This window comes from Zootoca vivipara, chromosome 4, assembly GCF_963506605.1.
Source record: "Zootoca vivipara chromosome 4, rZooViv1.1, whole genome shotgun sequence".
NCBI lineage: Eukaryota > Metazoa > Chordata > Lepidosauria > Squamata > Lacertidae > Zootoca > Zootoca vivipara.
Genome location: NC_083279.1, coordinates 85,046,994 through 85,072,230, shown reverse-complemented (window position 1 = coordinate 85,072,230; position 25,237 = coordinate 85,046,994). Strand labels below are relative to the sequence as shown.

The window sequence follows — 25,237 nt, the reverse complement described above, 5'->3', positions numbered from 1 at the left end:
CATATGTAACAGCATCATTGAAACCTAGCGCAAATATAAAATAATACTCTTTTGTTTTACTTTTCTGGAGGTAGGGAAGCTCTTCATTTTGTTGGGCTGCTGAGTTTTCAAAAAGGTACATATAAAGCATGCATAGGCATATAGCGCCAGAGAGTTAGTCGATTGCAACCCATTATGACCTAGATTGAACAGCATAGTTTGAAACCTATGGCAAATGGAAAACAAATGCTTTTTCCTTTTCCTTTTTCCCTTCCCTTTTTGGAGGTACGGAGGCTCTCACGTTGGAATGTCCTTCCAAAAAGAACTTTCCCCAAGTCTTGAGCAGGATCCCTCGGGGGCGTGGCACCGTGGGCGCGGGAGGGGTGGGTGGGTGGCGGCCGTGCGCCCTGATTGGGCCAGACGCGCGAAACCAGAACTCTCTCCTCTCGGTCTCCCCCCCCCCCTGCGGCGCGTCTCCCTCCCTTGACCTGGGAGGAGAGTTTCTTTGGCCCGGCCGAGGGAGCCTCAGAGAAGGGTTAAGCGCGGCTGGGCTGGCGGGGAAGACGGCAAAGCCCCGGTCTGCCGGAAGAGGAGTGCGGCAGCAGCGGAACACAGCCATCGCCGCGCCGTGGCTCCAGCGATGCGCCTCGGGCTGCGCCATGTAACCAGCTGACAGTCCCATTTTTGCGCGCGGCTTGGGCTGGAGAGCGGGCGGCGAGACCCTGCACCCCGGAGCCCGCGTGCTTCGTCGCCGTCCCCCCGACCCTTCTGCCCTGCGTTTCCTCCTCCTCGTGCTCTCTGCCGGTGCCATGGGGCTGCCCACCTTGGAGTTCAGCGATTCGTACTTGGATAGCCCGGATTTTCGCGAGAGGCTGAAATGTCACGAGGTGGAGCTGGAGAGGACCAACAAGTTCATCAAGGAGCTCATCAAGGACGGCAGCCTGCTCATCGGGGCGCTCCGGAGTAAGTAACCGCAGGATGAAGTGCGGGGGAAAGCGGGTGCGGACGGTGCGCCGGGGGGGGGGGGAATGCCCGGCGATGGCGCGATCCCCTTTGCGCGCAGGGGGCGGGGAAGGGGAACTGTTCTTTTGTTTGAATGGATCCGGCGAAAGCGCGCCCCTGTCGGAAGGCGAAAAAGTTCTCTGGCGGCGCCGTTGTCCCGGGACTGGGACACGTACGTGCTCAGCGGGGAAGGGGCGTAGCTCCGGGCCAGGGCAGCTGCTCGGCATGCAGAAGGTCCCGCTGGTGGCATCTCCAGCTGTGTGCATGTGCGTCCCCCTCCTTGTGTGAATGGAGAGCCGCTGCTGGCCCGTTTATTGACCCTTATTTATTTATTGTTATTTAATTACTTTATATACCTCCCTTTATCGAAAGATCTCAGGGCGTTGTACAGCGTTAAGAACACATTTTACAGAGCACAATAATAAAAACATTAAAAGCATAATAAATAAATAGCATGATAGTAAAATAATCATCATAACAATCCTTGCCTCCACAGCGTTAAAAGGCCATAGATTATTTAATGGTCAAAGGCCTGGGGGGAAAAGGAACATTTGTGCCTGTTGGAGGGGCTGAAAATATGTAATGATGGTGCCAAGTGAGCCTCTCTGGAGAGAGCATTCCAGAGATAGGGAGCCACCACAGAAAAGGCCCTGTTCTTGTGTTTTCACCCTCTGAACCTCCCAGGACTGGGGACATAGCATTTATAATTTATATTGCATTCATAATCCACCTTTCCCTCCAAGGAGTTCAAGGTGGCATGCATAGTTCTCCCCTCCTCCTTTAATCCCCACAACAGCCCTGTGAGGTAGGTAAAGCTGAAAGGCAGCGACTGGCTCCCAGTGAGTTTTATGGCTGAGTGGGGATTTGAACCCAGCTCCTAGCCTAACAGTCTACAGAGCCACTACACCACACTGGCTTTGCTGGCAGATGGGTCAAGCAGCTTTAGGAGAAGTGTCATAATTCAGTAGCAGTGTGTTTTATTTTCCTTCCTAATTCTTTTTTGATAGCCTAATAATTCTACTAGTCTCATTCAGAGTTGCTGTACAGGGTCAAAACCACAATGATGGGCCCCTGCCTCCTGGGAGTTTACAATCTCAAAACTCTTGCAGCTGGATCTTTGTGCATGTTTTCTCAGAAGCCCAACCCATTAAATGGTGCTTCCTTTCAGGTAAGACACCTGTGGGTTTGTAGTTGTCTAGTGGGTTTACTCAGAAGTAGACTGCACTGTGGTCAATGGGGCTTACTCCCTAGCAAGTGTGAGTTAGCATTGCAGCCTTAATTCCTTTTCCATGCAGTTCCTCGAAGCGGTGTCCCAAGATATTAATTTTTTGCAAGTCGCTTTAAGTCAGTATTGTATCTCTCTTCTGGTATATCGCTGTTATAGAAAGAACACGGAATGAATGGGAAGGGTGGAAACCAATTTATAAAACAGAACCAGGCAGAATAAATGTGCAGAAACTAAAAACCTTGGGTCAAAACTTGCAAAATACTCCTCCTAAACTTACGGCAAAAGCAGTTGGCAAGTGAAGTTCATCCACATTCTGCATCTGATGTTTGTGTTCTTATTTACAGGGGTTTGTTGATACTGCATGGTTCTGTGACACACATTGTTAGACGCACTCCCATTGAATTGGGTGGTGTTGCTTGTCTGTAAGAGGGCAGTGTTACGGCAAGATCCTCTGGGATGATTAGCAATTTAGGATGCATGCAGCAGGTCTCTGGCTAGGCTATTTAATTCTTGGCTCAGCCTGTGGCATTAAGTCTCCAGACTCAGTTTAGCTCAAGATATGCTGGCATCATTTCCTCATCCAGGTGAGCCAAGGATGGTGTAAGTCCCTGCAAAAGGGGGGTGGGTTCCTGGGGATGTGGTGGCCGCAGGACAATAGCTGCCAAGTCTCCCGTTTTTCGCGGGAAACCCCCGTATTTAAACACTTTTCCCGCTGTTATCCCGAATAGAGAAAATTCCCATAAATCCCCCGGATTTCCTACCTGCCAGGGAGGCTCCTTCTGTGCATGTCTGGACATGCGTAGAAGCGACTTCCGGTGCCACGCCACTGCTGATCCCGGATTTTTCTTACCGGGAGTTGGAGGGCATGCGCAGGACAAGAGGGGGTGGGGCTACTATTTCAAATCCTTGTTGCCCCTCTGCTGGCCTTAGACAGTGGTACATATATTTCCCCCCAGAGGGTTTCATACATCATAGATTGTACAGTGGAACCTCGGTTTATGAACACCTCGGTTTACGAATTTTCGGTTTACGAATGCCGCGGACCCATCTGGAACGGATTAATTCACTTTCCATTACTTTCAATGGGAAAGTTTGCTTCAGTTTATGAACAGACTTCCGGAACCAATTACACCCATGCTTCGGGTTAAGTACGCTTCAGGTTGAGTATTCCACAGACCCGTCTGGAACGGATTAATCCACTTTCCATTACTTTCAATGGGAAAGTTCGCTTCAGTTTATGAACACTTCAGTTTAAGTACTCCGTGGACTGTCTGGAACAGATTAATCCACTTTCCATTACTTTCAATGGGAAAGTTCGCTTCAGTTTATGAACGCTTCAGTTTATGAACAGACTTCCGGAACCAATTGTGTTCATAAACCGAGGTACCACTGTACAGTTGGAAGGGGCCACGAGGCTCATCTAGTCCAGCCCCTGCAATGCAGGAATCTTTTTGCCCAAAGTGGGGCTTGAACCCACAAACCTGAGATTAAGAGTCTGGTGCTCCTTATAGAATGAGTGGGCATCTGGAATTGTGAACCGAAGCACATGCCATGATGCGAAAGGATCGTTGTTCTGTGTGCCGTTCCTTGAATTCGATTCTGGCTGCCTCTCTTCTTTTCAGTGTAAGTTGACTTCCCATAATTCTCCCCCAGAAATATATTTAGGAAGCAGGGAAAAGAACAGGAAGCTCTGTTCTTAACCCTTGCCTAACCCTGTTGCTGGAGGTAATGATTGCAACCCCTGCTACTGAGGTCATTCTTGCTAAACGTTTATGCTTTGTCTCCTCTCCAACTGCTATCTTGAAGGGACAAACTAGCATTAAATGTGATAATTACTGGGAGGGCAGCAAGCAGGAGAGAGGGAATTTAACCCTTTTGACCCCAATTCCAGTCTTCAGGAAAAAGTTCTGAAACTTTGGGGAGTAAATTCTTTCATAGGTGCCAGTGGGAGGTTTTCTTCCCAATGCAAACAGCACTCCCATAGGAGGGATTTTCCCTCAAGACCACACATATATGGGGAGGAAAGTGTTAAACTCACTTCTCTGCCTGCCCACCTACTGGTATCTCAATAATTATCAGCTCCTCCCAGCTGGTGCTATTTGCAGTTGTTGTTTTTTTTTAAAAAAAAACAACTTGCATGTTGTTACGGTAATGTTTTTTTTTATATACTGTATATATAAAAATGAAAAATATAGCCCACGTGGAAAAAAGAGGGAAATTGATCTGTTAGATATGTTTAAGAGAAATATTAAGTGTATGTTTTTCTTTTGGCTGTTATAGAGGAAAAGACTAGACAGGAAGGTTTAGTCCGGGCATCCCCAAACTGCGGCCTTCCAGATGTTTTGGCCTACAACTCCCATGATCCCTAGCTAACAGGACCAGTGGTCAGGGAAGATTGGAACTGTAGTCCAAAACATCTGGAGGGCCGAAGTCTGGGGATGCCTGGTTTAGTCGAATTATGTATTAGATATCAATTACTTTTCAGATGTAAACTTGGAAGTATGATATCTGTATGAACTTTTGTATTTTGAGTTCATTTGTTTTGTTATGATTTGATATGTTTTAATTAAAATCTCAATAAAGTTTCTTTTAAATTTAAAAAAAAGAAAGAAAAGAAAAATATAGCCCACCCTTTCGTCCATGGCAAGCACAACAATTAAAATACGGTAAAAATGAGAGGCAAGAATAATGCAAAATAATTGGGCAGATCAGAGGTTACAAGTGAAATGCCACTGTCTTAACCCAAGGATAGCTACCCTGCCGCTACCCTGCAGATGCTTGAACTACAACTCCCAGCAAGCATGACTAGTGATCATGGAAGATGGGAGTTGTAGTCCAAGAGAGCACCAAGTTGGCTACTCCGATGTCTTAACCTGATGGTGAAAATCTGTAGTGTTGGCGCCAGTCAAGCCTCCGGGGGGGGGGGGGCGGCATTCCAGAGTCACCACTGAGAAGGCAGATTTAACATCACATCTTGTTGGGCCTTAAGCTGAGGAAGGACGCTTCCAAGTGACGTGTTTATTGAGCATTCCTCCTGAATTGTTTGCACCAAGTTTGCGGGGAGGTTAAACGGCCACCTCCGCTGTTTATCGAACATTCATTTGTTTGCACAAAGTTAGCAGGAAGGTTAAGTGTTCATCCTGATTTGTTTGCAAGCGGGTGAGATGACTTTGCATCCAGCCGTTGTTATCCTCCACTTCCCAGTGCCTTTTTCTCTGTCCATTTCCTTGCCATACAAAGTTCTATTTTGGTGTGTGTGTGGGGGGGGGAGGAATTCAAGAGTACTGAATATGTTGTAGTTTCTCAAGCTGAACTCCTCAGAAAGTGAGTGAAGGGGAATGGGTTGCTGCATGCCTTGTCATTGCAGATCTTTCCGGGGAAATTTGTAGGAACTCAAGGCACTGTATGCCAAATATTCAACTGCAGTTTTTCCTTATTTATTTATATTTTTTTTAAAGGAGGTGATTGCTTAATGCCAGGAAAATAGCAAGAGTCTGAGTAGTTGAGGTCAAAGAACAATAGAAGCATAGTATTGTAGAGTTGGAAGGGACCACAAGGGTCATCTAGTCCAACCCCCTGCAGTGCCGGAATCGTGGGACTCGAACCCACGACCTCATGCTCTATCGACTGAGCTATCCAGGGGGAATATGCTATAGACAGCTTCTTATTTTAAGATAGTTATGTCTTTATTTAGACATTTTATATACCACTTAATGGCAGTTGTCTCTAAGTGCTGTAGACAGTGTCAGAAACTGAGAAATGAAAAATTGGAGCTAAATGGCATCTTAAGGCTAGGTTATGGACAGAACAATGGAATGTCTAGGCGCGCTTTTTTCATAACAAGAATACAAAGCTGGAAATGAATGAACTGCAGCTAAAATGTTATGTTTATTTTTCACACGGTCTAGTCCAGGCAAAGGCAAACTCGAGCCTCCAGATGTTTTGGGACTCCAACTCCCATGATCCCTAGCTAACAGGACCAGTGCTCAGGGATGATGGGAATTGTAGTCCCAAATCATCTGGAGGGCGGAGTTTGCCTTTGCAAATGCCCACCCATCCCCTAATACAGTGGGACCTCGGTTTATGAACACCTCAGTTTACGAATTTTCGGTTTACGAACGCCGCGGACCCATCTGGAACGGATTAATTCACTTTCCATTACTTTCAATGGGAAAGTTCGCTTCAGTTTATGAATGCTTCAGTTTATGAACAGACTTCCGGAACCGATTACACCCATGCTTCGGGTTAAGTACGCTTCAGGTTGAGTACTCCGCAGACCCGTCTGGAACGGATTAATCCACTTTCCATTACTTTCAATGGGGAAGTTCGCTTCAGTTTATGAACAGACTTCTGGAACCAATTGTTTTCATAAACCAAGGTACCACTGTATTCTTAAGAGGGTGTCTTTCCAGTCTTCAGAGTGTAGCCGGAAGTGGGGAGGCAGAAAAAGGTCCTCCTTTTCTTCCACTCTGCAGTTTTAATCTGAAATCTTAGGTGCAGCACTGTGCCCAGAGCTCAGAAACTGCTTGTGCTAATGAAATTTCCTGTCGCAAAATGCGCCTAGAACCATGGGAGGTTTGGACACTGGCTGTACAATTAGGATTGCAGCCTAAATTACAACCTTCCCTTCCTCTCCATGTCTTTAGAACCAGGTGACTACACTTCTTGCTTCCTGCGAAGAGTTAAATATTTGCAAGTGGCTTTCATAAGACTTTGTGCCTTGAGGGGTTGGATTAAATAAATAAATACAGTATCACATTCTAAAGGTTTCATCACAGTGCAACATTGTATCTAGTATAAGGACAGCAATTTTGACGGGTTATTCCGAAGTGTTCTGGTTTGTTTTTAATCCACAAGCATAAAAATACAGTCATTGAAAACATTTTATCGCATTTTCTTTTTTCTTTTTTTTTGACCAATAAATTTTTATTCAATTCAATTAAACAAAAATACAATAATGCATCTATACAACATAAGTCCAATACATTGTGACTTCCCTCCTCCCACCAAATGGTAAACTATTTCAATCTTCTCTCGTATTATCTAACTTAATTACAATCTCAGCGATGTAGGAGTTATGCCATTACCGCTAGCGATTTCATTCCCTTGCAATTGTCCTTAGCATAATCAATAGATTTACTCCATTCTAACCGAAATTTCTCATCGTCCTGGTCCCGAACTCTATGGGTTAATTTGGCCATTTCCATATATTCCAATACCTTCGTTTGCCACTCTGTAATTGAAGGAATCTCCTGTGATTTCCATTTCTGGGCAATTAATATTCTAGCAGCCACGGTGGCGTACATAAAAAATCTTTGATCCACTTTTAAGATTTCTTTATCTACTAGCCCCAATAGAAAGGCCTCTGGCTTTTTTTTTTTTGGAAAAGTATATCTCAATATTTTTTTAAAATTCATTGTATACTGATTCCCAAAAGTTTTTAATCCTATCACACTCCCACCACATGTGATACAATTCCCCAACTGATGTAAAAACATTTTATTGCATTTGATGTTGGGAAAGATTGAGGGCACAAGGAGAAGGGGACAACAGAGGATGAGATGGTTGTACAGTGTTCTTGAAGCTAGGAACATGAGTTTGACCAAACTGCGGGAGGCAGTGCAAGACAGGAGTGCCTGGCGTGCTATGGTCCATGGGGTCACGAAGAGTCGGACACGACTAAATGACTAAACAACAACAACATAAAGCATACAGCCCAGGAGTGTATCCCTAAAAAGGCACGAGAAATATAGTTTGCATTTGCAAAAAGGTGGCCTGAATAATTCTAGTAGTTTCCTCCCACCCACCCACCTCTGGCCTGAAACTTCTCTGCCATATTACACTTCAGAAGTCAACTGCCTCTGCTGTGAGACAATAGCTCCAGAAAGGCTAAGATCTTGAACATGCCCTGTTGATCTCAGTAGCACTCCCTGCTCATAATGAATTTAGGAAAGAGCTGTCAAAACTAACACGCCATTAGCAAGAAAAAGCTCGCCTGACTTAATTTCTGCAAATTGAATCTCTGAGTCCCTTTTAGAAGGACGGTGACAAAAGGCCCCCCCTCCATTTTACTGCCTTTGACTGGACTTGGCAGCAACAAAGCTAGCTGCTTTGTGCATTTTGCAACTGTTTTGTTTCTGTTTAGGGAAATGTATAAACCGCTCAATCGAAAAACAAACAAACCTCAAAGCAGCGTACATAATAAAACCTAAAATAATGTCTGGTAATGCAAAGAAACTTCCTTATACTGGGTCTGATCACCACCAGAGTATCAATTGCTGACTGGAAGAGGTTGTTGGACCTCAGACCTGCACAGGTGAAATCAGTAAAAATATAAAGGTAGGGCTGCCAGGTGGAGGTGACGTCCGGGGGGCGGGGCGATTTCTGGAAGCCCAACAACTTTGGAGTTTGTCTTAGAAAAAGCTCAACAACTACCAGGCTGTCCTGAAAATAGCTCTATTTGGGGGTCTTCCTAAAGAAAAAGCTCAACAACTTTTGGGGTTACAGGTAGGTAGCCGTGTTGTATCTGAAGAAGTGTGCATGCACACGAAAGCTCATACCTATGACAAACCTAGTTGGTCTCTAAGGTGCTACTGGAAGGATTTTTTTATTTTTTGTTTCAACTTTTGGGGTGTCCTGGTTTTTACTTTTTGAAATATGGCAACCCTATAAAGGAAGTACTAAATTATATGCAGTGGTAGGCTACCTTGGATGTCGAACGGCTTGGCTCCCGAACAAATTGGCTCCCAAACGCTGCAAACCCGGAAGTAAGTGTTCCGGTTTGCAAACTTTTTTGGAAGCTGCACATCCGACACGGCTTCTGCGGCTTCCGATTGAGTGCAGGAAGTTCCTGCAGCCAATTGGAAGCCATGCCTTGGTTTTCGAACTGTTCCGGGAGTCGAATGGACTACTGGAACAGATTAAGTTCAACAACCAAGGTACCACTGTATGTGAATATACCGTATTTTTTGCTCCATAGGACGCACCCGACCATAGGACGCACCTAGTTTTTAGAGGAGGAAAACAAGAAAAAAATATTTTGCTTTCTTTAATTGTCCTAGGCTCTTGCGCAGGCTCTGGCTCTGGGTGGGCTATGGTTTTTCGCAGTGCTCTGGCTCTGCACGGGCTCTGGCTCTGGCACTCGCATTCGCTCCATAGGACGCACATAATTTCCCCCTTCCTTTTTGGGAGGGAGAAAGTGTGTCTTATGGAGCGAAAAATACGGTATATGTGAATACCTTTACTTTACCTTTTCCAGATAGCTTCACTTTGCCGGATCAGTTTTAAAATTTCACAGCTTAGGTACCCAAATTTATTTTATCGTGAAAGTAGAAAGTACAGACGACCCACAAGAAATGGGTCATATTTCATATTTCTGCGTGTTTGCAATTTTATTGATGACAGATACTGATAATTGCACAGGTGTTCATTTTCTGGAAGGAATGCTGCGGGGAGATGGGATTTTAGACATGTGCTCTTGTGACCTTTTTCTGCTTCAACGCAGCATCAGGCAGTGTTGCCTTTTTTTTAATTCTCATTTTCATGAAGAAGGAAAACCCAGTTAGAGCTGAGCAAGTGGCAAGCTGAACAATGCGAAGACTCCGCTTCAGTTCCTTGAAGTCCTCTTACGCAGCCTCTGGCGCAGGATTGCCATCGCGATAGTAAAGATAATTTAAAAGGCTGTGCAGTAATCCTGAGTCACCTCTTCCGGCAAGAATAGTAGTCCGTTTCACCTAGTTAGTACTTTAAAGTATGGAGCAGTCTTGTGACATTGTAAAAAACTAGCAGCCCACATCACACAATACACAAAGTGTGATTCTGATTTGGCAAGTGTATATTTCTTTCTGGTATAGTGAGAATTGTAGAGGAGTAAGTTCAGAGGGTACCAATCTGCACTACAGTGGTGCCTCGACTTACGAATTTAATCCGTTCCGAAGGCACCTTCGTAGGTTGAAAAATCCGTAAGTCGAAAAGCGCCATTGGAAACGCGATTTCCCATAGGAATGCATTGGAAACGGAAAAATTCGCAAGTCGAAGCAATCCCATCTAAAAATTCGTAAGTTGATAAAACCCTATCTAGAACCGCCATGGTTTCTATTCGGATGTCGAAAAAAACGTAAGCGCCCGGCCATTTGCCCCATTCGTAAGTCGAAAAATTCGGTTGTCGAGTCGTTCGTAAGTCGAGGCACCACTGTATTTTGATTTCAGGGAATTGTTACTGCTCTTTTTGCATTACGTTTCCCCTTGACTTCTTTCTTCTACATTGATTTATTAGTAACTACCGATAAGTGTGTTGTCTTCGTTTGACACAGATTTCAGTCGAGACCCGTTAGTCAAAGCTTGACTCACGTCCCATCGATTTCAATGCGAGCAGTTTGGGTGCTTCCAAAAGTTGGCTTAGTTTGGAAATGGGTTGTTGGCTGCATTCCTTTCCTATTTTATTTTATTTGGGGCAGGGGATACACAAGGAGCACTGATCCCACCGATAAAATACCTATTTGAATCCTTTGTCCAGGTCCAGCTCTTAGTCTTCAAGACGCTCCAGGATTATTTGGGGGGCTAAAAAATGTTTTGTTTTATTTTATTAACATTTTTACTTTTAACAATTATCATCAAACACAAATCATAATCATTTTACAAGTAGGATTCTCAGAATCCTAGAACTTCCCTCCCCCACTCTAAGGTTTCCCCTGATATTCTTTTCAAACTGCATCCTATCATATTCCCCATGTTTTCTTAAAACTCTTTTTTTTTCATAGTTCTCGCTTCAGTGAAAGTGTTTTCAAAATCCCGCCAATGTTTCCAATAATTTTACAGTGTTCTTTCAGGTAACTTAGAAAAATTCCCCATTCTTTGATAAATTTATTGTTCTCTTGATCTCTGATTTTCCTGGTCATTTGGCATAGTCCATTCTCTTTCTAAAGATGATGGGGGTAGGGGCTAAAAATATTAACATGGCCATCTGTCTAGAAATTTACAAGTATAGTAACTTTACTTATCTAACCTAGTATATTTTCTAAACCAAGAAGTAAGTATAAATTATTTACTTTTCCAAAACAAGACATTTCTTCTGTCAAAACCTATTCATTTACAACACATATATCCCAACAGCCACCTAAAGAGGTAGACATGTAATAAGTGACTCAGGGTTAAAGTCTCTCTATAGCCCCATTTTATCCCCCTCAACCCTGTGAGGTGGGCTAGTTTAAAAATGTTCTCTCAGTGACACTCTCAGCTGAGTCTGGATTTGAAATTGGGCCTCTCTGGCCCGGTACTGAAACAGAGCCATAGAAGAAGCACAGACCCCAGGGCATGAATGCGGCCCTCCATGTCCCTCTTATTTGGCCCTCATGACTCTTATAACAGTAATATTTTTATTATTTGCACCCTGTCCATCTGACTGGGCTCTTCCATGGCTACAACCCTCCCTGGCCTTGCTTCCCACACCAAGTGTTTTTGCCTGGCTGGAATGTGTCTCATAATGCTTGCCTGGATGAATCACAGAACTGTAAAGTTGGAAGGGACCTCGAGGGTCATCTAGTCTGACCCCCTGCAATGGAGGAATCTCCAGTGGGAAGACTGTAGGAACTAGCCTGGTGTACAAAGGTAAGGTGTATTATCTTACAACGGTATGATTGCTCCGTCCACCCACCATTGGCATGTGGCCCCTAGAAAGCTCCCCAGAAGGGAATGTGGCTCTTGGGATGAACAAGGTTCGGCCACTCTTGCACCTAAACCAGTTTTGGCGGTTAGGGATGGGGGTGGGCTTTGGGCTTTTGCATTTCCCCTTCTCTTTTCCCATGCTAACTCTCACGGTGCTTCCCTTTTCCGCTCTAAGTAACAGCGAAGGATTCTGCGTGTGTAATCGTTTTTCACATCTGAAAATTTCGCACTTGTTACTGTTGAAAATGCCCTGAAATGTAAGCTCAGAAGAAGCGCATATTTCTCACGGTGCTTTGGAATTTGTTTACTTTTACAGTCCTTTGCGCGAGGAAGTTTCATGTTCAGTTTTGTTGTTTTGCTGCCTCTCGGCCAAAGCTTGAGAAATTCCACTAAATCTACGGGAAACCGCTTTGTCGATGCAAGGAAACAACTTGGCCGTTCCCTTGGATTTTGTGTTGGGTACAGTATAGGGACATTTCACATGGGTGTTGCATAGGACCCCGTGATATGTTTGCAAAGAACCAAGTATGCAATTTTGAAATCCCTTGAAGCCAATTTGCCGTCAAACTCCTGGGCTTGTGAGCCCTTCCATGTTGGGCAAGTGAGCAAGCATACCTTCTCCCTCCTCCAGAGACATATAACTTTGTAGAGTGTGGGCTTCTAATCTGCACACTTATCCCCCCTTCCAAAAAAAAGCACTTCTTCTTCTTCTTTGTACAGAAGTGTCCCACATTCTGCACAGAAATATTTCTAAGAATCAAGGCTAGGGCGTTAATTAAGATGCTTTTAATCTGCAACTAGGGTGAAAGTTCCAAATGAGTTCCATACTAAGAATAATTTTAAACGTAAGTGATTAAACTGGCAAAAGAAGGCAATTCAGAATGCAGGTTGATGGTGCAAAGTTTTCCTTGCGAAAGAGATGGTTCTTGTGTGTCCCCCCCCCCCCATTCATCCATAATAAGCTTCAGGCAAGATGGTTCTTTGAACCTTCATGTCGCTGAACTGTGGCTGGTGTTCATTCTTCACAGAGATGTGATCTGCTGCAGCTATTTCTGATCCTTTCTCATTTGTAAGGCAGCCTAGTAATCAGGCGTTTTTATTTTTGTTTGTTTATTGGGGGTATATTTGAAGCTCGATTAAACGTACCAGTCGCTTGTTACCTAAAATGTCTCCAACCAACGTAAATTTAAAAGCATAAACATAAATCCATTTAAAGGTTCAGAATACAGGGTTGCAGTAGACCCACTGGGTTTAAGTAACTTACGTATTTGATGCAGTGAGTGTACTCTGGCTAATGTCCCACAATGGCTGCAGTAGAATCATAGATTTGTAGAATTAGAAGGGACCCCAAGGGTCATCTAGGGACGCCCAGCAAGGCAAACTTTAATCAAGGGTTTAAGTTATGAATATTTGCCATCTGGCCTTTTCCATTCCTGCTTTATAAGAGGTGTATAGTGCATACTTTTGCATGTCAGTACGCAAGTAAGTCCCGTTGAGTTCAGGGGCGCTTACTCACAGCCAAGCTGGCATGGAATTTCAACCTCCTTTCTTTTGCATCACACTTCTTACAAGATGGGACGCGGGTGGCGCTGTGGGTCAAACCACTGAGCCTAGGGCTTGCTGATCAGAAGGTCGGCGGTTCGAATCCCTGCGACGGGGTGAGCTCCTGTTGCTCGGTCCCAGCTCCTGCCCACCTAGCAGTTCGAAAGCACGTCAAAGTGCAAGTAGATAAATAGGTACCGCTCCAGTGGGAAGGTAAACGGCATTCCATGTGCTGCTCTGGTTTGCCAGAAGCGGCTTTGTCATGCTGGCCACATGGCCTGGAAGCTATACGCCGGCTGCCTCGGCCAGTAACACGAGATGAGCGCCGCAACCCCAGAGTCGGTCACGACTGGACCTAATGGTCAAGGGTCCCTTTACCTTACTCTTATGAGATAAAAAGTTTCTCCTCCTAAGAAAGTAGTTTTTGTGAATATCTCCCCCTCCCCCCCAATTAAGAGTGGAAAAAGTGACTTAACAGATCCTGTATGGATTCTCTTGGGGGTTTGCAGACTGGGAACCAGTTATGTCAACCTGGCAGTTTCCTGTTAACAATTAATTCAAAATGGTTTTCTGCTTGAGCTGTTCCCTGCAACATTGGTTTTGTTTTCATCAACCATATGCCAAGGACAAAACTTACTTAAAAAAAAAAAACTTGCCGTTGAAAGGGTATTTCTGTGTTTTCTTTTTCTTTGGAGAAGAGAACAGCATGCTGAGAACTCCTAGTAGAGTCAACATTTTTCCCAGAGTTAAATATCTAGGCTTATATAAAGCAAACAAGTTTGGTCCTTTGTCCACAGCACCCTGGCGAAAAAAGATGCTACTATTTTGTCCATCTGGTGTCTTTTCAGATGTTTTTGGACTACAACTCATATCAGCCTGTGTGCTGAGTGAGGCTGATGGGTATTGTAACCCAAAACCTCTGGAGAGCACCAGGTGATTTAACCAATTTTCCATTATATTCAAAGCAGCTAAGCACCTGGTTTGCAATCCAGTGGCTCCTTACTTCTGGGTAGATAGTGCGTAGGATTGCAGCACCAAAACCCTTCCCTAAAATACCCAAGTTGATGGAATGTTGCAGATTTAAAGCATAGGGTGAGCATGATAATTGTCCCCATTGTTTGTTTAAATTCCAGTGTTGCTGGGTTTTTTTTAATAGGACACAGAACAAAAGTTTTCAGGGTGGCTCCTCGCGGGAACTAAAAACAACTTGAAATTCAAACAACAGCATACGTTTGCATGACAGCAGTCACAGTGAAGAGAGAGCCAGCTGAAATCTAAAAGAGATGAAAAGGGCTGGGGAAATTCGCAAAGGTTTTCACTTGGTACCGAGCAATATCAAAGTAGATGCCAGGCGAGCCTTTCTGGGGAGGACATTTCGCTGCTGGGACATTGCTGCTGAAAAGGCTCCCTCCATGGGACCCCCTCAGCACTCCTCGTTTATGTGTCCCTCTGAATTGAACATGTGTTTCCAACCCAATATATATTACCCATCAGTCAGCACGCTACTGCTTCCCATTAAGCCCTAGTTTATTTTAGCTATGGCTATTGTATCGTGCAAGCCAGGGACTGTCAGCCCAGCCTACACATGAGAAACTTAAATACTGTCTACTCCAAACAATCAGAAAAATATTGTTTCTATTCTGTTCAGTGAACTTCTTGAAACTTAGCACTGAAGGGGTTGTTTCTGTAGTCATAGGTTTGTAGAACAATAGGATTAAGGTCTTTTTCTCAACTCTGTTCATGTTATAACATTTTTGCTGTGAAGAAGAGGCATGTGATCTCTGTTGAGTCAAATTCAGTTTTGAGAACTGCAAAAGTAAACCAATATCTTATAGGCAGAGAAACTGCCCAATAATCTTACAAAAACCTCTGGAAGAGCATGACATTGTGAATGGATTAATGGGATTTATTTACCCAAAAAATTAAACATATACAACCTTAGTCTACATAATTTAAAAACTAATCTTTATTTCATGATGGAACAACCTTTGGATGGTAATATATTTTCCTCAAAAGGCATTTTATTTTAAAAAATCTGATTTAAATCAAAAAATCGATTTAAATCAAAAAAATCATTGATTTTTATCCACCCTGCTTTAACTATTAACCTCAGTAGATTTAAACTACTTTTACCAGCCTCTCTCTCCACCTGCTTTAGAAACTGTCTTGAGTGGCCATAATTCTGTTCTGGGCCAGAAATTCCGTAAGCTACTTATGCATTCTGAAATGATCCTCTTTAACCAGGAACCTGTGCAAAGCGTTGATCAGATTCCTCTGTCCTTAATCTTGTTGGATTTTCTTTTCTTTAAATGAATCTGTAATGTTTTCATATAGTGCTTTTATGCCTGGCTGCCATCCCTTTAGGGATCATCACCAAAGTAGCTTATGATAGGATATAAACTCCAAACTATGCTATTGTTCATTTGGAGTGGACATGCTTAAATTCTTCCCCTTCTTGCCATGTACTTTGGAGAATCTGTAGTGAACCTTGCATTCAGTTCCCCCCGCTCTGTGTATATTTTTAATTCACAGGTCTCCCCCCCCTCTTAAATGCCCTATTGCTTTCTGATTCAGCATATATTGAGAGGAGCCCATTTGATTGAATATCCATCTCTGCGTTTTACAGCTCGGTGTCTTCTCTAATATATTGAACCTTTGCATCTGCAAGCCAGAGGTCAAAAAGACAAGTTGAAAGCATTTCAGCTTGCACATAAGGGTGTTTCCTGTTTATGTTCCTTGGAACCTTTGTGGGGGTTAGTAGGAGAGATTAGTACGTCTGCCATGTCACTTTAAAATACAGTAGGCGTCTGTTTTTGAGAGAAGATGCTTTGTGGAATTTTCTGCCTCGATTGCCCCCACCCGCCCCGGAAACGGTGCCCTGGTCTCCTGATTGTAGTTTCAGAATAAGCTGCAGGGTGGGGGAAGTTACATTCAACTGAAATAGGTATGCAGGCAATAAAAAGAGCCCGAGATGGGCCCTGCAGGATCAGGCCAAAGGCCAGTCTAACAACAGAATCATAGAATTGTAGAGTTGGAAGGTACACCAAGAGTCATCTAGTCCAACCCCCTGCAACGCTGGGATCTTTCACCCAACATGGGGTTCAAACCCATGACCCTGAAATTGAGAGTTTCATATTCTACCAACTGAGCTATCCCAGCTGTGGGAAGTAAATACTCTCTCTTGTCTGCCCTGAAGCTTCCAACATTTGGCTTTGTTGGATGACCATGAGTTCTACAATTTTCTAATATTTCCGAGGTTCATTTTGTAAACTGCTTTGGGGTGCTACAATGAAATAATGTTACGAGACATGGAAAAACTTATTCTGAGCTATTCTGTCCTAGCTGTTTCCTCCACACTATACATAATTTTATATGATTTATCATGACCCTCCTTACCTGTGGACAGTCCGGGAATCAGTGTGTTTTTACATGAGTAGAATGTGTCCTTTTATGTGAACGGCATCTCTGGGTTATTTGTGGGGCAAATTCGTTTATCCCCCCCCAATATATATATATATATATATATATATATATATATATATATGTATATGTATATATATATATGTATATGTATATATATATATATAGAGAGAGAGAGAGTCCGGCCCCCCACAAGGTCTGATGGACAGTGGACTGGCCCCCTGCTGAAAAAGTTTGCTGACCCCTGTTCTAGGGTCAACTCTGCATGCTGCGATTGTTGTGGGAAACACCAAATATGTAATGTACAGATGCAATACGTGCATTGTTTTGAAAACCCTGTATACACTTGCTTGGTAACTCTGTCCGATTCAGTTCTCACAGATGTGTGCATGTGCATGTTTTATGTTCCTGAGCAAGTGTGTAAGGCTGGCATTTCCTGCAGCAATTTTAATGCAGTGGACCTGCCCTTGCTACTGGGATTTTCCTGGGATTGCCAGTTGTATTGTTTACATTTTCAGTACAATGGTCAAAGGTGGCCCCATTGAAACCAATGAGGCTGTTTTGTAGCATTATAGCTTTAGAAATTTCTGATTCAACAGAAGAAGGCTTTATAGCTCCATTTGTGCAACGTCTATATTCATTTTAGTAGGGCCAAGCGAATGTGCTTTTGATAGCAGCCTTGGAAGTACAGTGGTGCCTCGCATAAGGAATTTAATTCGTTCTATGAGTCAGTTCATTTTGCGAAAAATTCATCTTGCGAATCCCATAGGAATGCATAGATTTTTTTATTATTATCTTTTTGCCCATAGGAACGCATTAATTGAATTTCAATGCATTCCTATGGGAAACCACGATTCGCTAGACAATTTTTTCACAAAACGAATTCGTCTTGCGAGGCAACCTCCGATTGCAAAACCCATTCGTCTAGCAAAAAATTCGTCTAGCAGGGCATTCGTCTAGCGAGGTACCACTATACAGTTGCTCTGCAAGTTGTCTCCTGCTATGGAGATCAGACAGACAGCATTTCTCAGGGAACTACAGGGTAGAGATGGATTGTGTACACAGCTTCAAACATCACCAGTGGAAGAGCAATCGAGTTCAGCATTGTGATGGAAGAAAAGGAGATTGCGGATGTAATTTCAGAGCCTTTGTCTTTTATCTTTGAGAATTCTTGGAGAACAGGTGAGGTCCCTACAGACTGGAGGCGGGAAAATGTTGTCCCTATTTTCAAAAAGGGGGAGAAAAGGAAGACCCAGGTAACTACCAACCGGTGAGCTTGGCATCGATACCAGGCAAGGCCCTAGAACAGATAATTCAACAGTTGGTCTGTGAGCATTTAGAGAAGGATGCTGTGATTACTAAGACCCAGCATGGGTTTATCAAAAATAAGTCATGCCAGACCAATGCGATTTCTTTTGTTTGATGGAATTACAATCTTGGTGGATCAGGGAAATGCTGTGGACATAGTGTATCTTGATTTCAGTAAGGCTTTTAACAGAGTTCCCCATGATATTCTTGCGAGGAAGCTGGTAAAATGTGGGTTGAATGAGGTAACTGTTAGGTGGATTTGTAGCTGGTTGACTGACCGAACCCAAAGAGTGCTCATTAATGGTTCCTTGTCATCCTGGAAAAATGTGACAAGTGGGTTGCCACAGGGTTCTGTCCTGGGCCAGTTGTTGTTCAACATCTTTATAAATGACTTAGATGAAGGAATTGAGGGGATGCTCATCAAATTTGCAGGTGACACCAAACTGGGAGGGGTAGCTAATGCCACAGAAGACAGAATCAGGATTAAAGAGGACCTTAACAGATTGGAGAACTGGGCACAAGCTAACAAAATGAATTTCAGTAGGGACAAATGTAAGGTTCTGCACTTAAGGTTCTGCTCTGGTCCATGGGGTCACGAAGAGTCGGACACGACTAAACGACAAAGCAAAGCACTTAAGCAGGAAGAACCAGATGCACAAATATAGGATGGGGGACACCTGGCTTACTAGCAGCAAATGTGAAAAGGATCTAGGGGTCTTGGTGGACCACAAGCTTAACATGAATCAACAGTATGATGCAGCAGCAAAACAAAACAAAACAGCTAATGCTATTCTAGGCTGCATCAACAGAAGTACAGTTGTACCTCGGGTTACAGACGCTTCAGGTTACAGACTCTGCTAACCCAGAATTGTACCTCGGGCTAAGAACTCTGCTTCAGGATGAGAACAGAAATTGTGTGGCAGTGGGGCGGCGGCGGCAGCAGCTGGAAGCCCCATTAGCTAAAGTGGTACCTCAGGTTAATTACAGTTTCAGGTTAAGAACGGACTTCCAGAATGAATTAAGTTCTTAACCCGAGGTACCACTGTATAGTGTTCAGATCATGGGATGTAACAGTACAGTGGTACCTCATGTTGCGAACGGGATCCGTTCCAGCGACCTGTTCACAACATAAAAAGGCTGCAACATGAAGCGCCGCATCTGCGCACATCATTATGATACCGCTGTTCCCTCACAGAGCCACAACTCCCAGAGTGTCTTGCCAATCAATCCCTCTTCCCAGGGAGCTCTAAGAATTGCAGCTTTTTGAGGGGGGTGGCGCCCCCCTAGCAACTCTCAGCACCCTTCGCAAACCACAACACCCAAAAAATCTTTTGAGGAAGGCAGTGCTTTAAATGTAGGGTGTGTGTCCTTTGCAGCACAATTCTGGGGTGGCGTGTTACTATAGAAGTTGTGTTACTGCTCTCTTTCTAATTGCGTCTGAGCATCTTTTGGTGTTTAGCCTGCGATTCAGATGAGAGCAGCTCTCTTCCCTGAAACATGTAGTTTTAAATGCCAGGATATAAAGAGTGTCTTCTGCTTAACTACACAGTAAGGGCCTAATTTTGAACAGGGTGTTCCAACTATTTTGAACTCTTCAGCCCGAAGCTTCCTTGTCAGTGGGCTAGGCCTAGTTATCTCCATTCCCACCCCCTCTTTTCGTTTTGCTGAATCCCAGGAGTGAACGTAGGGTTCAAGAATGGTTGGGTCCTGGCCGTGCATAAACAGCGGTTGCACACAATAGTTTTGCTTTGTATGTGTGCTTATGAGGAACCAACTGCTTTTTGCAGCCCTGAACGTCATGTGAGCGATCCGAGCTTTGCGATCAAAGAAAGCTAATCAGCGGCTGTGTGTCACTGACTTCTTAAGGATCGATGGAATTTGCTGCAGAATGTGTTTCATTTCCTTTAAAGCAAAAGGCTTCCCCCCCCCTTCATCCCTTTTTCTTTTTAACCAAATATGCAGATGGCTCTCTAATTCTGTTGCCGTCCCCCACCTCCTTTTCCCATTCTTGCAAAACACAAATTGCTCTCCACCCAAGTGTAGAAAATCTTGCCAGGAAAAGGGGTGAGCGAAGCTTCTCTTTCCCATGACCCTCACTAGAGCTGCTTCTCTTGTTGTTCCAAGGGCTCATTACTCGACATGCCTAGATAACCACTCTAATTCCATATGTGCTCTGTCTTATCCACCCTCTGCTTTCCAAAATGCTAGGCAGTAAATTTAGCCCAACCTCAGTTACATTGCTTTCCCCCTTACACTGCCACTATTTTTGTCTAACTTACTACATGCAGGATAGTATCTTAAGCAATTTCAGTGCTGATTTGTAGGAGCACCTTCTATTTACCCTTTTAATTTATTTGTTACGTTTATATCTCACCTTTCCCCCGAAGAACTCAAGGTAGTATGCACTGTCCTCCTCATTTCGGTATCACCGGTACCTTCAGAACTTCCCTGTGAGGTGGGCTAAGAGTTTATGACTTGCCCAAAACTGTGTGGCCTGGTTCAGGTGTAATGCCCTTTGTTTTATTCATAAAACTGTGAATTACCAGATGTAAGAAGAAGCATCATGACCTGCCTACACCTTCGTCCCCCTCCCTTTGTGCATGCTTTAAGTCAACATTTGTTTAAACCACAGTTTCCTGGTTCAGGTGCAATGGGAAACTGTGGTTTATAATTTCCATTAACAAACCAGAATCTTAATTCTGGTTTTGTATGCAAAGGTTCACCCACAGATTCCTAGTAATTTCAGTGGAACCTTGGTTCCCGAACTTAATCCGTTCCGGGAGTCCATTTGACTCCCAAAACGGTTTGGGAACCAAGGTGTGGCTTCCAATTGGCTGCTGGAGCTTCCTGCAGCCAATCAGAAGCCGCACTGGACGTTCAACTTTCAAAGAATGTTAAAAAACCCTGGAACAATTACTTCCGGCTTTCAATCGTTCGGGAGCTGCAACATTCAGCTCCCAAGGTGTTTGGGAGCCGAGGTTCCACTGTACAGTGGTACCTCGGTTTATGAACACAATTGGTTCCGGAAGTCTGTTCATAAACCGAAGTGTTCATAAACCGAAGCAAACTTTCCCATTGAAAGTAATGGAAAGTGGATTAATCCGTTCTAGAGGATTAAAAACACCCCCTAAAGCAGCAATTTTTTTCAGCTTTCTCAGAGCTGAGTGAGGCAAGGGGTGCTCAGGTGGCGGCGGGAGCAAGCAGCGGTGGTGGCAATGGCAATGCAGCGCTGGCAGCCCAGTCCGGGCCGGCTCCTTCGGGCCTGACCTCCGGGCCCGTCCTCTTTCTCTCTCCAGGCCTTCGCTCCGATGCCTTCGCGGAGGCCGGGGAGCGCTTCTGCGGCTGCAGCCCAGTCGCGGAAGTGCTCCCCGGCCTCTGGGAGGCATCGGAACAAAGTCCCGGCTCCGATGCCTTCTGGAGGCTGGGGCTTTGCTCCGATGCCTTTGTAGAGCCCGGGGAGCACTTCCATGGCCGCAGCCCAGTCGCGGAAGCGCTACCCAGCCTCTGGGAGGCATCGGAACGAAGGCCCGGCTTCCCCGAAGGTATCGGACACTCCAGTGTCTTCGGGGAGGTTTGGCCTTCGCTCCGATGCCTTCCGGGAGGCCGGGCCTTCGCTCCGGGCCTCCAGGAGCCATCGGAGCGAAGGCCCGGCCTCCCCAAAGGCATTGGACACTCAGTAGGCCTCGGGCACCTTGGTTTACTAACTTCCGGGTTAGGAGTGTTCGTAAACCGAAAATTCGTAAACCGAGGTGTTCGTAAACCGAGGTACCACTGTATAAGGAATGCGGAATCTGCATGCAAGAAATGTGTTCCACAAAAGCAAACTTGTTTCCGCTTTTCGCTTTCATTTTACTTTGTCAAATATGTATTAAAAAAAAACTTCTTAGGCACAAGCTTTGGCACAGAAATGTGTAAACCAGCTTTTAGAGACACGTATTCAAATGGCCCAGTTTCTCTTACCGTGTTTTTTCTGTGCATCTTACAGTAGGCGCTTTTGAGAGTTTTATAGGGAGAAGCAGGTATAGAATGGACAAACAAATCCTAATGAAAATAACAATTCCTGTCTGCGGGACATGACTTACTGCTCTGGACTGTTCCGAGGATTAATGAGGAGATGAAAAATTGCACGCTGCTGTTTTTGTGGCCAGCATCCAAAAAAACCAGCACGGCTACTTTCATGCTCTCAAGGGAGGCTCTGGGCTTGTGTTTCACAAACTTCAGCCCCTTTCTGCCTTGCATGGCAAACAACTTCTGCATCTTGAAAACGGCTGTAAAAGAAGCAAAACATGTGATGGTGGGAATGGTTTGTGGGTTTGGGTTGCCTGTTCTTCCAAAGGCCAAGAAATAAGGATAAAAATCCCACTGGGTGTGTGCAAATTCCTGGGTGTGCACTTTCACCCGTAGAGCAACTTTTTAAACCCAGAAAACACCCATGAATTTCCAGTTGCACCTGAGCTCGGCGACCATGCTCAATGCAGGCTGTAATAACTTGAGTGCTTGTGGTACCTTTTAATGCCTAGCAAATGTGTTGCTGCGCAAGCTTCTCCATCCCACAAGACAGATGTATTTGTCTATAAGGCAGCCTGGGGCTCTCATTTACGTTTGCTGCTTCAGATGAGCACAGCTGCTGTTCTTGAAGAGATCACAGTACAGTCTTTGCAGGCGTGAATATCAGTTTTTCTTACTGTGTTTTTTTTTCCTGTGGAGGCTGGTGTTTTTATGAATTGATTTGTTAGATATTTGGTCATTTTCTATGTGTTTGAACTTCTTCTTCTTCTTCTTCTTCTTCTTCTTCTTCTTCTTCTTCTTCTTCTTCTTCTTCTGTCGTGTCCGGCTCTTCGTGACCCCATGGACCAGAGCATGCCAGGCACTCCTGTCTCCCACTGCCTCCCGCAGTTTGGTCAGACTCAAGTTGGTAGCTTTGAAAACACTGTCCAACCATCTCGTCCTCTGTCATCCCCTTCTCCTTGTGCCCTCAATCTTTCCCAACACCAGGGCCTTTTCCAGGGAGTCTTCTCTTCTCATGAGGTGGTCAAAGTATTGGAGCCTCAGCTTCAGGATCTGTCCTTCCAGTGAGCACTCAGGGCTGATTTCCTTCAGAACGGATAAGTTTGATCTTCTTGCAGTCCATGGAACTCTGAAGATTCTCCTCCAGCACCATAATTCAAAAGCATTAATTTTTTGGTGGTCAGCCTTCTTTATGGTCCAGCTCTCACTTCCATACATCACCACAACATAGCAAAACAGGTCGAAACAGAGAAAACAGTGGACACACTAGAACAATGCTTCATATGTAGTGGGATTGCTGTGTAGTTCAGAGACTCCGGACCCAAACTTTTGATACTCTGTTATCACCTCACAAGTATTATTCCTAGACCCAGCCCTGGCGCTCCTATCCTTGGAGTGGGGTACCAACTTGAACAAACCTCTTGTGTTTATGCTTCTTGCTATAACCAGATTGTTAGCGGCCTCCCATTGGAAGCCCAGATCAACTCCTTCCCAAGAGCAGTGGCTAACGGGAGCATGACACATTGCACTATCTTTTTTTTTTATAATAAATTTTATTCAATTTTCCAATTTAACAAATTAAAATAATAATAAAAAACAATCTTTTATACAAAACATCTTATGTTTTCCTCTTACATCTTGCTCTGCCGAGCTGTGACTTCCCCCCTCCCTTCATGCGGGTATCTTGTTAACTCCGATATTTGCAGTTCCTTTTTAACTTTTTTTTTAGTCAATTCGTAGGATTTATTTCAATCCTGCAAGTGTTTTTAAAGATCTACAGTTTTTCTCCATATAGTCCACATATTTACTCCAGTCCTTTTGGAACCTCGTCTCTCCTTGGTCTCGGATCTTGCAAGTCAGTCTAGCTAATTCAGCATAGTCCATCAATTTCATCTGCCACTCATCAATTGTAGGTACTTCCTGTAATTTCCATTTTTGGGCTAACAATGTCCTAGCCGCGGTTGTCGCGTACATAAACAATACTTGATCTTATTTTCTAATCTCTCCTCCTATTATTCCCAACAAAAATGCTTCCGGTTTTTTGGGGAAAGTATATTTAAACATCTTTTTCAGTTCGTTATATAACATCTCCCAAAATCTTTTTACCTTGTCGCATGTCCACCACATATGATGAAATTCACCGTCCCTCTCTTTACATTTCCAGCATGCTTTATCACTCATTCTATACATTTTAGCTAGTTTAACTGGTGTTAAATACCATCTATACATCATCTTATATACATTTTCCTTCAAGGCAGTACATGCTGTAAATCTTAAAGTTTGATTCCATAATTTCAACCACGCGTCATATTCAATATTATGCCCAAAATCCTTTGCCCATTTAATCATTACCTCTTTTGTCAACTCGTCTTTTGTATACCATTCTAGCAACAGATCATACATTTTTGACAGAAGCTTTGTTTTGCCTTCTAGCACTTCCATCTGGAATTTGGACCTTTTGTCCTCAAAACCTATTTTCCTATCTTCTCTAAGGACATCATTTATTTGATGGTATTGTATCCATCCTGTTAAAACCCCTTTAATTTCTTCATAAGATTTCAGTCTCCAGCCTTTTTCAGTTTTTATCAAAATTTCCTCATATGTGGCTCTCCTCCCCTCCATGTTTACTTTCTTGACTGTTAATACCTCTGCTGGTGATACCCACCATGGTGTTTTAGTCTCTAACAGCATTTTATTCCTTTCCCACACCTCATACAGAGATCTTCTTATCACATGGTTTGTAAACCCTTGATGAGACTTTTTTTATCATACCATAAATATGCATGCCATCCAAATCTATTATTAAAACCTTCCAAATCTAGCAGGTCCGTATTCTTTAGAGTTATCCACTCTTTTATCCAGCACAGACAAGATGCTTCGTAATAAAGTCTCAGATCTGGTAGGGAGAATCCGCCTCTTTCTTTTCTATCTATCAAGATTTTATGTTTTATTCTAGGCTTTTTCCCCTGCCAGACAAATCTTGACAAAATCCTCTGCCATTCTTGAAATTGTCTTGTGCCTTTCACAACTGGTATGGTTTGAAATAGGAATAACGTCTTAGGTAACACATTCATCTTTATTGCTGCT

General features: G+C 43.9%; 1 protein-coding gene across 1 annotated transcript in view; it reads left to right on the top strand.

The window, feature by feature from the left end:
- The first annotated feature begins 460 nt into the window (after nucleotides 1-460).
- The window catches only part of ARHGAP42 (Rho GTPase activating protein 42), a 162,268-nt gene continuing 137,491 nt past the window's right edge, over nucleotides 461-25,237 (top strand). The window contains exon 1 of the mRNA XM_035116468.2: nucleotides 461-942. Coding sequence (XP_034972359.1) covers nucleotides 789-942 — 154 coding nt within the window. The 5' untranslated portion in view covers nucleotides 461-788. The remainder of the gene's footprint in view (nucleotides 943-25,237) is intronic.